The sequence below is a fragment of the Fopius arisanus genome, unplaced genomic scaffold (genome assembly GCF_000806365.1).
Source record: "Fopius arisanus strain USDA-PBARC FA_bdor unplaced genomic scaffold, ASM80636v1 scaffold00068, whole genome shotgun sequence".
Lineage (NCBI taxonomy): Eukaryota > Metazoa > Arthropoda > Insecta > Hymenoptera > Braconidae > Fopius > Fopius arisanus.
The window spans coordinates 511618-525817 of NW_011887807.1; the positions used below are offsets into that span (position 1 = coordinate 511618).

The 14200-nt window shown below is 40.6% G+C and overlaps 1 protein-coding gene across 15 annotated transcripts in view; it reads left to right on the forward strand.

Annotated features, from left to right (window-relative positions):
- Nucleotides 1-14200, forward strand: part of LOC105269375 (uncharacterized) — an 82026-nt gene that overhangs the window by 3436 nt on the left and 64390 nt on the right. For 14 of the 15 annotated variants that reach the window (XM_011309538.1, XM_011309545.1, XM_011309542.1 and 11 more), the window contains exon 2: nucleotides 3220-8036. In XM_011309538.1, coding sequence (XP_011307840.1) covers nucleotides 3245-8036 — 4792 coding nt within the window. In that variant the 5' untranslated portion in view covers nucleotides 3220-3244. Of the gene's footprint in view, nucleotides 1-2003; nucleotides 2075-3219; nucleotides 8037-14200 lie in introns of those variants that run through there. The other variant, XM_011309539.1, reaches the window with a different exon arrangement.

The following is a 14200-nucleotide window of genomic DNA, read 5'->3' on the forward strand; positions in this document are numbered from 1 at the left end:
ATTATAGAATGAGAAAATACAATGACACCTTATCATGAACATAATGATTTTGATAATAAAAATGGTAACAAGTCACCCTGTGCGTCCAGACAGCCCTGCCTAGATTTTCGCTCGAGCGGTCATAACGCAAGGTTGAAAACACCCGATGAGATTCAGTCATCCGTGGAGACAGTAACCTCGAAAAAAGTACCTCACAGGTCCTGACATTCTATAAAAAAATTCCCCCAAAAGATCGCCAAAATACTCATTGAAAAAAAAACCATTAAACGAGTTACCGATTTGAAAAAATCATTACCCGAAATCTGTCAGTGATGTATTTCGCCTAGATTATGATCGTACCCTTTGGCTTATCATGTATTTATTTTTTATGTTCCATATTGTAACGAAGCAGATTTTTAGCCCCCCCCCCTCCCCTTTTAGCCCCCTGAATCAATAATCGAATAAAAATTAGTTCCGTACGACCCATTCTTACATTTTTATCGTTCGTTTAGTATGAATATTTAAAATCAATATTTCTCATAGGGTTATAATATTTAAATGTATATACAATCAATTAATGGCTATAACACCAATTTAAACATGATGAGAATTTATGGCAATTTTTTCCCTCGAGAATATTGAGAGATCGTTGATCTGAAAGATTTTAATTAATCAATTCTGATGAAAACACGACGAGCCATTGAGATGACAGAAATCCTTTCAGAAAAAACGGGCTTTTGTTCGAAAAATAAAATAATGAAAAAATCGGCAAGCGGAGGTATCGGTTAACTGTCAGGCAACACGCAGACCGGGATAATCTGAACAACTGGAAACAGTGAATAGACAAGTGCTTGTATTTTGTTAAATACCTTCGAGCGAGTACTCTCCTTTTTACTTGACGCGCAAGACTGGGTCAAATGTCAGTGTCCTGACGGGGTAGTACACTCTTATATATTTGCCTTGTAGTTTTATTTGTTTGGAGGAGATGACGAGTCGGGGTATCACAGACACTCTCAAACGGCATAATTAACAAATTCCAGCACTGTGTAAAATTTATTTCAATTTCAGTCACAAAGAATTGAATTCACTTCTACTTTAAAATTATCCCTAAATTGCTCATTTATTTTAACAATTCAGAAAAATTATTGGATATTTTCAATTAAATAATTGATTTTTCAGTAGATTGCAAACTCAGGGAAATTATTATAGACAAAGAGTTTGATTTTTTAATCATTTTCTGGATATCAATTTGATGATAGGGCATTCTAATCTTGATTTTCTAAAAATTTTCCATCGTCGTTTTGCTTCGATTAAATCGAATTAATTTATTAATTAATTGATTAATAATTGAAATACCCCCGAGAGGCGATTTCTGTCTTATCGTCAGTCGTACGAATTTAAAAATAATCGATTCACATAATCGACGGTTTACAATCTTCAATAAAAATCTGTCAGCGCTCCATTGATTCATTATCTGACCGATTTCCCCTTATCTACAACTATTCAACCCAAATAGCACTTAAATCTTATCAATTGCTCAGAGCTTTTAACTCTTATCCCTGACTCATGAAAACACGATTTTTCCCCAAGTCCAACACGTTTTCGGGATAAGCAAAATCTACAGAAACGGAAATATTATGCATTGATTACGAAAAAGCGAGAAAATCTGAAATCCCGCGTTATTCCAGGGCACAAGCGAAATTACCATAAAATAACATCCGAGATTTAAATTCCCACCTGATTGTACCTAGATACCGAGAAATTCGTAATAATAATACTTGTACTAATATGTGTACTAGTTTTAATCGAATGATGCGCTGAAAAATAGATTTTAACTCAGATAATGCGCGTATCAATGAGTACCTGGAACTCTGTTATCAGTATTACCAGAGGCGCTCCCATACAATCAAAACTTGTGGGGACAGAAAGTCAGGGCATTCACACTCTGTTACATACGGTATTTGTATGTGATACTCTCGTTACTCTCACCACCTTTTACCAGTGCTCTGTACCTTCTCTGTCTTGCACTCACGGTTAATTCCTCGGGCAGTTTGTACAGAGACATCGACCACAACGAATCTCTCCCTATCGATAGGTACTTTATTATTCCTTTAAAAATTATTCACCATTTTGTAACCACTACGATTATTCAGTCGCATGACAACAGCAGAGACTGACTCCTGCAGAGATATTCAATATTTAATATTCAATAGTTATTCAATACTATCACGGAATTATTGCATAGTGAAAATTCAAAGGCTATTGTGCGTGAAGTGAAGATCTAGTCAGAGATTTTGTGGAATACAACATAAAAAAATATTTTTCAAAACAATATCAGTTTCAATCGTTTTTAAATATAATTCTTCCTAAATTCAATTCAATTTCATTTTTTAATATAATTATCCATTGTTTTTATAATTAAGTGATTTTTAAGTGTCGATTGATTTTGGAAAATATTGATTTCAAGAGAATCAATAATTCAATTGTCAAATTCAATTTATCACGTATGACTTACCTGTTTTTTTTAAAACATATATATTCAATCCTATCAGTTTGTTCAACTCGTGGAATTACCGGAGAGCACGAAAAAGACGACATTTGTAAATTATTGTGAGTGCTTCGAAAAAAAATTATGAAAAGGATAAACAAATTACAGAGCAGTTCCAGTACTAATTATTTCAAGGCGATTCGCTAATCAGATTCATTTGCAAGCGTTAACGAAATGTCAGACGATCAAGCGCTGACCTCAAATCCATGTATTCAGCTACATCTGCAAATATGACTCCAGCGGATTGAATTTTTTCGCGGATGGAATACTGCTTGCGCAATGAGTACATTCAATTCGCTCAGTGTATTACCGCAGGTTTAGACGAAAGCCAATACTCGTGGTTCAGCGATGCGGACGAACGCAACATATCTGCAGACAAGTCATACGTAGAGATAAGGAAGTTGACGAAAGAAAAAAAATCAGATACGTTTCTTCCCTCTTTCTGTTCGATTTTAGATAGATCGGCTTACTCCAGCAGTTTCGAATTCACCGAAACCTTCCAATGATCGTTTCAGGCGATCGAGAAATAAACCGGGAAATAAAATGAAATCATAGCTTCCATGATTACAGATATTTATTTTGATTGATTAAACAACCGCCTGAGGCCTAATACAGTTCATTAGATAGACCACTTATAATTATTTCTACTTTAATAAAATTTAATCTGATTGAAATCTGATTTTTTGTGGTAGGGTGCAAAGGGGATTAATCAACGGTATGGAGGAGTCACCGACTGATGATCAGAGGAGAGTTGAAGACATCCAGCAGAACACCAGATCAGCAGTTATCAGTGATGGAGACAATGAGGGAGTAGCGAACAACAGTCGACAGCCGGTCCGGAATTCAGGAGAAATCGGCAAGTCCTCAAGGGGAATTCGATCACTAATTTCGACGGCAAGAAATTTCCCAGATTCTGATGAACGGAGAACGAGTACAAAGAATTTTCTGAAGGTATGCAAAGTGACGCCGACGATTCCCGTGACACCCAATGAAATCGGTGCACCGATAACAGCTGATGCGAATGGGAATCTAGAAAAAACTTTAGAAGTCGGAGATATTAGTGATATCAAGAGGTCAGGGATATCGCAGTCTGTAATCGGAAAGCTTCGGGAGAACCTAGTGAAGATTGATTTGACTACTGCCGAAGTATTCGAAGGGAAATTGCCGATCTTCAAACGAGACTGCTATCGTCATTTGAATTTTGCAGAAAGACCGAACGCAGCATCGGATGCTGATTCTATATCCGAAGCCTCGTCTATCTCCACTCTAAAATCAGAGAAGCCCAGGTGGAGTAAAGAGGTGTTGGAAGTCGAGAAGAGGTGGTCTGGGGAATTTCTAGACAGTCACCTAGATCGCAACTCCTCGGAGTCTTCGAAATCCTCGTACATCGAAGAGGTTGGAAGTGTATCATCGCATGAAAGTGGTAATCATCTGACAATCTCCACGCAATCTCAATCCGAAACGGACACATTTCAGGATGATCTGAAAGATTGTGAGGATACTCTCAGAAAGATAGACTCAAGTTACTGTGTCGAGGAAAGAATTAAGGCAGACGATGACATAATTGAAAGCCTTGGGGACAAGAATGGAAAGAAAAGTGAAGACAGTAACTTGAAAGAATTCTCGTCAACAGCTCCTCAAGAGAGAGAAGTCAGTGTCGAGTCAAGCCTCGAAGAATCGATTAAAGAGCCACCAGTAGACGGTTACGCAGAGTTAATTAAAGGAATAACCATGGACCCTTGCTCTTCAAGCCACAAAGAAGAGAAGAAAAAGAAGAGCGGCCTCCGTCGACTCCTGCCTGGTCTATTTTCCCCGAAGGATTCTCGAAAAGATCACAGGAAGGAACACAAAGAGAGAAAAAAACGGGACGAGAGGCACTTCAACCAGCACCAGCAGAATGGAATCTATACGAGATGTCCTGACACCATGAACTTGAATGACGATATAAAGCATAACGTCAACTTGGACACTAGTCTGAACGGTTCGATAATTGAAGAACGGCTCAACGAAATCAAACAAGAGCTATTCCCCAATCAGGGAATGACCACCAGTACACCAGATCACTTCCTTCAGGAGCGAGGACTTCATCAGGATCGCAGAACGCCTAGATTGTACACCGTTAACTCATCGATAAGTTCGATTGCTGGAGAGGACAGATGGACGGATCAGAATATCATAAGCGGTTCGCCAGATATGAGAAAGTTAAAGCAAAAGATTAGGAATGACGATAGAAAATGCAACTTAGAGCGTAAGCACAGCCTTCAGGAGTCTCAGCCTCGCTTCTTCCGGAATCACGGATCATCAGGTAGAATTTCCGCTCCACCATCTGAACGCTATCTCATACGTCCTCGTGCGGTGCACCCCATTGATCGGCCTTTACCCGCTATTCCGCAGAAAATTGAGTTCTCGAATTACCAGAATCACGAGGAGATTCGTAAACACGGGGGATATGGCCATCAGACTGTGATGAATTATCAAGGTCCAGCCTACTACACAGGCAATCAGAATTACGCCAATGAGGCAGAACTGTATGAGAACGGAAATCATATCGAGAGTGTCGAGATTAATAGAAATCAAAGCATCGACTCTGGATTCAATTTGACACCGGTATCGACGCAGATCAAGCAGAATCATCCATTTGTGATAACTCAGATTAGTGATAAGATCGGTGTCAACGTCGCAAGGTCCTCTAAGTACTCCCCGAATTCGAGTCAGAAGTCCGGAGACTACGCAGATTCAACTTACACTCCGAATTCGAGTCAGAAGAGCGAATTCTCTCCGGGTAGTTCGAAGAGTGGAGAGTACTACCTGAATTCCCCCAGGAGCAGTTGCCGGATGTCTCCGGACACGAGTTTCAATCGTGACCAATCTAGTCATGAAAAGACAATCACACCAAGCGATGTGCCTAATTCCGAAGTTCATCGGCCTGATAATTTGTATGATGAGGCGCCAAGATCACTATCAGCGAGTCCGCGTCAGCCTCAGCTGAATGTGTCTCAGGAAGGTACGGGTATACGTGCGTCTCCAAATATTCCGTTATCCTCAAATCTTGCCAAGTTACGAGCAAACGTGGAGGATGCCTCGAACACTGAGTATGAAGAGCAAATCGGCCGGCTTTCAGCACCAGTTCTAAACTCCTGTTCTATTCCTCCTTCGTTGGGGCAACCACCTGTTCAGAGAGACAAGTCCTTAGTGATTTTGACTTCAGCTCCATTGGAGCGAAGAGTAACGTCACCTCTGACTATATCAACACTCGATAACTTGTCGATCGAGGACAACCGAAGCCGATCATGCACACCAATAATTTCGGGAACAATCCAATCACCAAGAATACTTATCCAGACGAAGAGCCCCGAGAAGCTCCGGATGGCAATGTCACCACAATCTGCCTCTCAAATGAAAACAACTTCCACTACATCTACGTTCCAATCCAGGAAGGCACAGCCTAACGATCAAATTCTGATAGCTTCACCAAAAAGGGATCCTATCTACGACCAGCGATCGCCAAATAGAGTGGACCCTAGGTTCAGAGGATCTCAAAGCACTAGGACTGAGTCTCCCAATTCGGTGCACAGTCGCCAGAAGCTGTTACATCCTGTTGCTGAAGCTCTTGATCGAAGTGAAGGAATAAGTGAACAAGAAGTGCGTCATCAGCCACCTCCTCAGGCCTTCCGAGACGAGCCCCAAAGGCCGTTATCCCCCGTTATCCGACAAATAATTCCTGAAAAAGGAATTCCAAAGCCGGAATCGGTTTATGCTGACAGACAAACTACTCAGAGAACAATTAGTCCCATCTCTGGTACCTCTGATAAGAGTCGGCATTGCGTTAATGGACCACCGGATTCATTGCTCATTCGAACTGTGCCATCAAATTATTCACTGCAATCTCCCAAAACTCCTTTGAGCAAGGGACCTGACCAGAGAAGTCGCACGTCTCTGACGAGTTCTCCAGAGAAAGCTGAAGTTCAACGAAGAGTTGTTTCGCCAGTTGGAAGAGCTTCAAACCTCATCCCCGAGAATTCTGAATCGCTGCTACGGAGGAAGAAAATCCAGAGTCCCTCTAGTGAACGTCCTTGCGCTGTATACGACGAAAATTTATCGTCTGAAGGGACACCCGGAAGGAGAGGTCCATCCCCATCGGTTCCGACGGTTCGCACGAAGTCTCCTGGACACCGTCTTGAGCAAAATCCAGTACCAAATCAGCCTGTTTACGGCACTAGACAAGAGATTCCAAGGCAAGAGCCGATATACGACAAGCGTGATGTAAAAGAGAAAATTTACGCACAGAGGACCGAAAAGCAGCAACCGATTTACAGTCAAAAAACATCTGAGCCAATTTATGATCAGCAGTCTAACAAGCAGACATCTCCGTTGAAGTACCAAACTCTGCAGCATCTGGAGGCGTTCTACTGGCAACAGAAGGCTCTCGAGAATCAACGAACCTCTACAAACTCTCCAACTATGCCTAAACCATGTCAAGATCTTAAAGCCGACAAACCAGAGGTTAGAGAAGCGATTTATTGGCAGCAGCTGAAGAAATTGAATGACGAACAGCAGCAGAAGATCTTCGAAAGGAATCAGTTTGAAGATTGCAAGGAGCTGCCGAAGGAAAAGCTCCAAATATCGCCAGTGAGGGGTCAGAAGACGGATCATCAGCAACAGCTGGAGCAAGTGTATGGGCAGACAAAGGTGCAGCCCAAGGTGCATCTGTCATCAAAGCCACCAGTAGTCGGGCAGAAGTGCCAGAATCAACCGGTCCTCGTGGTGAGGCCTCAGCAGGCACTTCGCGATACTAACGATCTCATCAGTCAAAGATCCAAGAGTGTCTCTCCGCACTTCGTTCGTGGCTACGAACGTCGGAGCTTGCAGCTACCCAAAAAGACTGTGGGAACGATCGATGATGGAGGATTCACCGATTGCAGGATCGATCCACCATCACGAAAATTGATTACACCACCGATTTATGATGACACTGACGATCGCAAGAATCCACCACCGATTTTCAAACGCGGTAGCTTGATCAGCAACTCCAACAGTTCCGTTGATTATGGAACAATAGGAACGAAGCGAGTTAGCTTCTCAAATCAAGCGAACTCCCCGGAAATTGGCTCGGGTAATTGGCCGACAAAGCATGGCATGGCGCCTGAACCCCCGACCAGAAGACACAGGGCTGAGGACAAAACGTCTGACACTACGGATCTGGCTTTTGCCAGGGTTCAAGAGGAGAATCAAAATAATGTGAATAAGAGTGCTAATGATATCTATGGGAGCAACATTTGTGGACAACACGAGGTGTCTCAAGGTGTTGAGTTTGATGCTAAACCCTTGCCACCACCACCCGTTGCTGGTGTCACCAACGACAGGGGCAACGGTTACAGGGACAAACGACAGCAGAGAATCGATGCTCAGCGAGCCGTTCACGAGAGCCCCAGGAGGTGGACCAGGGCTAGTGAGAGTGAAAGTGGGAGTGAGACTGGGGAAGTTCAGAGAATTCTTCACCGCAGAAATGGTGAGTCTTCCTTTTTGGATTATATTAGCCTGAAGCCGTCAAATGACGCCTTTTTTTATCGTTGTATCTTTTCCGTTGAAATTCGTGAAATCTTCATTGACGCATGGTACAGTAAAGCCTTCGACACGTCGCACGTGTTACCTCATGTGTGCAATATTACCATTCATCGTGGGTGCAGCTACGGCCCACAAACATTCGATAATTGTTTAAATCATCGATTGTCGTAATTGCGCATATAATTCATTAAAAATTATATTTGAATGCGTCAGAAAAAAAAGATTCATGCAAAATGAATAGAAATGGCTTTCTGGAAATCTTTGCGGAAAACTTTCATAATATCTAGTTTAAAAAATCGTTTAATACTATTTGTTTTTAATACACAAATTTTTACGACGTGAAACTCTCGCGTTTTATCTCCCTGCGAGTTAACTATGAATTAATTCTGTCAATCTAAAATTAAAATCAGGACACCGTTTGCGTAAGGAAATTCTGAAAATAATTTCATGAGTTTGACGTGTCCTGAGAAAAAAAATCTCTTCCACTGAATATATTTACGTCTCATCGTCTATATTAATACTTCCGTGAGGCAATGCTTGATATATTACCCTGGCCTTAATAAATAAAACAAAAGATTTTTTTTTCTCAACGTAAACACCAGCCGTTATCAGCATCCGCTCGAACGCGACTCTTATCTCTCGATTATCGAAATATCTTTAGAGCTCGAACGATCGACCCGCGGTTCCCCCGGGAGATGGAGCCTTCGGTGAAGATGAACTCTATCTCCACAAGATTAAAAATCAATTTAAACTCTTCACAAGCTCTTTTCACTCATCAGTATCGAGTAACAAATGGCAATTACCGGTAATTAAAAGGGAAAAATAATTCACTGCAAAAGGGGGGGTCGATACGAGACTAAAATAGAGTCGTTGAAACATAATCTCAATCACAACTGAAACAGATCGTTAATGAAGAGAACGGGTGAATCGACGCGGTCATTATGTCCGGCAATAATTTCCGGTGGGAAGAGTCGGTGTCAGTGAGTCGTGAGATTAACAGGTAATTGTGTCTCCCGTAGGAAGTGGATATGTTTTTGAAATGGTATAGTAGAAAATGGACTCTGGTATGGGGGCTGGAGGGTTGGTCCAGGGAGAAGGGATGAAGTAGTGGGAGTAACTCCGAGTTCGGGGATCGATCCCCAACTCCCGTGACGTCACAAACCGGGACCCTCTGCCAACCCGGCACACACCGGCAATTGGAGTTTGCAACACTCTTGCGCCATAGTGGTACATAGGGCTTTTGTGTTGTGGTTTCCCTGTTATTTCACTTCTGTTTCCATTATGTTATGAGTTATGGTGAATTATCCGGTGGTCGTGTGCTTGTGATTTTGACCGCCAGTGGACATTTTTCCCCCCGTTTTTCATTACCGGATATTCCACTTTCGGGGATTTTTTCCGATGTAACGGAAGTCATGGGCTACATTCGTAAGTACTCCGGGGATTCTGGAACGTGCGGTTCACTCCCCGGGAGAAAACGTTTGGTTTAACTCGAATTCACGAGCTCTTTGCGGAATTTGAACGGCACGCGAAATTATTTCCGAGAAAATTCACAGAACATTTCGTGTCTTTTTCAGTCGCGGCATTTTTTTTTAGCGTTCGCTACACGGAGAGAAATATTTAGTAAAAATTACGGAACTTTCTGTTCACTTACCGATTACGGAGTTGATTCGAAAAATTTAAGTGACGGTATCGTTATTTTTCACCCATAATTCAGATAAAAATTACGGAACACCGCGGTAAAATTCCGTGACTTTAGATAAAAATTACGTGACAGTTCCGTAAAATTTCCGACAACCACATTTCGCTCCAGAATTACGGAAAATACACGTAATTTTTATTGAATATTTCTCTCAGTGTAGAGTTTTGGGGTTCGATGAATTCGGGGAAATTCGAGTAAATCGGGGAAATTCCATTGGGGGAGGGGAGATGAATTTTTTTTTTTGGGTTTTCAGGGCTTTCTAGTGTGGGAATTGTTCTAACCTCGAAGTAGTTCATTTGTACATGTTCATTTGATTTGACAGCTGATCGATTTCGATGTTGACGCAGTTGACGGAATCGCGATCGGGTGTTGAGTGTCATCTCCACGTGAATGAAGGAAAAATACGGGGTAATTAGCCGTTGGTAGTCATTGAGTTTGTGGGGATTGAGTATTTTTGTATCGCGGGAAATCGATAGTCGACATATTAGCCGCCGGGCACTTTGCCAATTGCACGGAATCGGATACAGTTTTTCGTCTTCAGGGGTACAATTTTACTCGGTCGTATTAAATCGTAAATTTCTACCAATGACAGCCTTGGATTTTGGATTGTCGACAAGGATTCAACGAAATTTACCGGTTTATGTCGACGTAAAGTAGGAAAATTGATAGATTAAGGATCGATTCCGATTTTTATGTTGGGATGATTTAATCGGATTTGGAGAAACGACTTTTTCCGATTAGATCTCTTCGCCGATATCGAGAGAATCCGGAAATTGCCTCTGAATTTCATATAGAGAAAAACGTTGTAAAAAGGGAATTTTCAACGAGAAATAGAATTTTGATTCGATAAAAAAATTTCTCGAGTTCCGAATGCTTTTTCAACATCAATAAAATTTTTTAGAATTTTTTTTTAGAGGAAAGATCAATTAGTATCGATTATTATAGACAGGCGAAAGTTTTCTGATGTTCCACAAAAACTTTCTAGAGTCAAGAAAAAATTTTCTCGGTTCTGGAAAAATTGTTTGGACTTTAGAAAATAAGTTACTAGCTTCGGCAGAACTTTTCCTCGTTATTTGAAATTGAGAGGGGATTTTCTGTATTTTTTTTTTCTCCTCGAAGGATAAAATACCACGAGAAATTTCTTTTATAAAACTTAATGGGAGGCAGTAATAATAAGTTTGTCGGGCAAATATCGTTTCTTCTTTTATAATTTAATCATTGGCATTTTATTATTGAAATAATGGAAAGGAGTGATTAAAACGTAAAAGTGCGTAAAATGCGGGTGAATGAAAAAATATTGACTGGAGCAGCGAATGTTTTCGATAAAGAAAAATTGCCGGTATGAGCTGGTCTTGATAAAAAATCCAGTCAGTTGATAAATCATGCTGACTCGTTGGAAAAGCAAGGACAAAAGCTCCTCGAAGAGTTCCTCCAGCGGAAGTGGCAGCAAAAAAAAGCGGAAGTTCGGTAGAGAAGGTAGGCGCCACTCTTTTTTCATCATCAAACAACTCATTTCGGTATTTTTTACTCTCGCTTTGACGTGCGCAGATGAAAAGAGGCGATGTTGTGGTGGTTGCAAGCACGTAATATGATAATGTTGTTAATTAATTTGATGAAATGGTGGTGCGTCTCGTGTAGAGACAAAATACGACGTGCGGCGCTTCGTTATTTTAGTCGGTGCTACCAGAAACTCTCTTAATGACGTGTAACCACTGACTAATTAAATAATAATCAACAAAAACTCATTTAATCGTGATTCGAGTACAAAAAATATTTCAGCGATCCATCACCCACACATTTTAATTCGAATTAATTAATCGAGTTGTTGATTGGGATTTTTATTGAGAATAAATTATAATCACGAATAAATGTGTTTGTTGATGATATTCTTGTAATTAAAACATATAAAATAATTTCCACTCTTGAAGGATCAATGATTAAAAAATCCTTGATTTCAATATAAGATGTTTTCTGGAATTTTCCGAGAATTCTCGATTTTGTTCAAACTCCCGTGAATTTTCTCCATGATTGAGAGAAACTGTGATAGACCGAGTATATAACACGAGATTTCCATTTCCATTGGGCCACAATTCACCTCCTCGTTTCCTTCGCCAAACTTTTGACAAATAGGGGCGAGGAGAAAACTGGCAATGTTATTTCGTTCAATTTGAAAAATGAAGGAAAAAGAAGGTGAGGGGATAAAAAGCGCGGAGAAAGGTTGGAGAGGGTGATTGTGTGAAAGCGGTTGAGCGGGAGAAAACCACTTCACCCTTTTCTCAATAGCTCGATTCGCATAATGAATTATCATGAAAAACAATTCCTTCCTTCCTTCCGGACCCGAATTTTCAGGTTCAGGTTGATAATACCTGACCCCCATCCTGGAACTGACATATTTTTGAACAGCCTGAAATACAACCATGCCAAAATTCAGGTCAGAGATTATCGACCTGAACCTGATCAGGAAATTATCAGGTATGCTGGGCGAGATTCTGAGCAATGGAGATTGTCGGGATAATTCCACATATTTTTATTGATTATAGTCGCGCCAAAATCAGGTACCCTGACCCAAAACTCAGTGAATCCCCACCCGACAGACCTGATCACATAATCCTGATTCAGAACTGATTTAGATCCGCGTACACTGCGTAAATTACCGTTGGGGTTGTCACATAAAAAGGCTAATACATCCACATCAGTTTTCATGCCACATATTTCTGGCCTGAACCTGATCAGTAACTGATCAGGTTTTCAGGTGTGATTCTGACCAATAGAATTTGCGACATATAACTTTCAATTGCTCTGAATGACCACACATGTACTGAATTCCGATTCAGGTTCAGGTTCAGGTATTCTTGTGTGGCGGTTCTGATGAGGCAATTCTCAACCGGATTTGATAAAAAATTGATTGGGATCTAGATAAATAACGTGCATTTAAATTCCGTCTTGTGCCGATAAAAGTTGGACAACACCCTGTGACGTTTGCGTTGCGCCTGCGCTGGCATTAAAAAATATTCTCTCAGTGTAGAAGCTTCACCTCCACCATCCACCCAGTCTCCCTCTTGCTCTGGATCCGCCGGCGGGTGGTATTCACCCACCTCCCCCCGAGAGGGGTTAACCGATACCTAACCTCGGTAATACGTTACCCCACTGATCGCAAGACCAGTACCGACAAACCAGGCCATCCTACGGCTTATCGTGTCGTCATTATCTCCATTGTTAAATAGTATCGAGTAATAATCACTGAAGGTTACCGTGAGAAATAAAATAATATCGGGTGAAATCGGTTGATCGGGATCAATTGCGCCGTAGGTTTCTCTTTTTTAGGATACCTGAATTCATGCTCAAGCAGTAGATTCATTATTTAAATAATCCTGTGCTGGTTGCGGGACCATATTTTTCAATTTGTCTTAGGTTTTTTCATGGTGTTGATTCCTAGGATTTACGGAGCTGTGATAAATTCAATTTTGGTACAGTAGTTTGTGAAGGGCTGGTGGTGATTTTTTAAGGCGGATAAATATTTTGGCGTAATGCGTATTTTCGTATTTAAAAAGTGTGTTTCCTTGGATGGTAAGCTATTCTATTTCATGTTTTATATCACGGAATGGCCTGTAGAGAATTGATTTTATTCAATTTTTTTATTCACGTGCAATAAAATTTCGAGGGTCACTGCAAATTTTATTAATGCATTAATTTTTCATACTGGAGTATATTGAATTTTTATGAATGCATAATTTCAGCATTGATTTATAATTATTAATTGTTTCTTAAAAATTCCTTGAAAAAAGAACTATTTTAATTGCAGAATATTGAAATGAGAGAATCATTATTTACTAGCTCTACCGTAATTCAGTTTTCGAGATAAATCGATGTAAAACAGTGTCAGCACATCCGGTCTGTCCCGAGACTCGAAAGTATCAAAAATCATAGAAGTTCTGCACTCGAATCATCTGAATACATGAAACTTGCACTTGGATTTTACTTGTTAGTTTTTATTATATTACTTGGTAACTTCTGCCCTTGTTCTTGGTTATGAAAATCCGAGTCAAAGTTTCAGCAAATATCTCGGCAAGTTAAATACCGAAGAACACGACTGACAAGACTATTTTCAATCTCGCAGGGGATATAGTGACGGCTTAGTTTCAAAAGTGTGTCCTTGGATGTAAGATTTTCCTTTTCAATCGAGGCTCGTGATCTTTGGAATAGAGTCGTCGACCTTTATTCCAATAGAATCGGGAATCAATTTGAGGATTTATTTTTTCAATTGAAGGTTCTATTGACATTGAAATAAGGGATGGATTTGCAGGTCGTGATGAGTATTTATTTTTAATGCTGGGGGTATTGAATCAAATGCTCATGCGTTTGAATTAGTGTCTCGAAAGTTTTGCCGAATTCGCGGGTGGGGACATTTG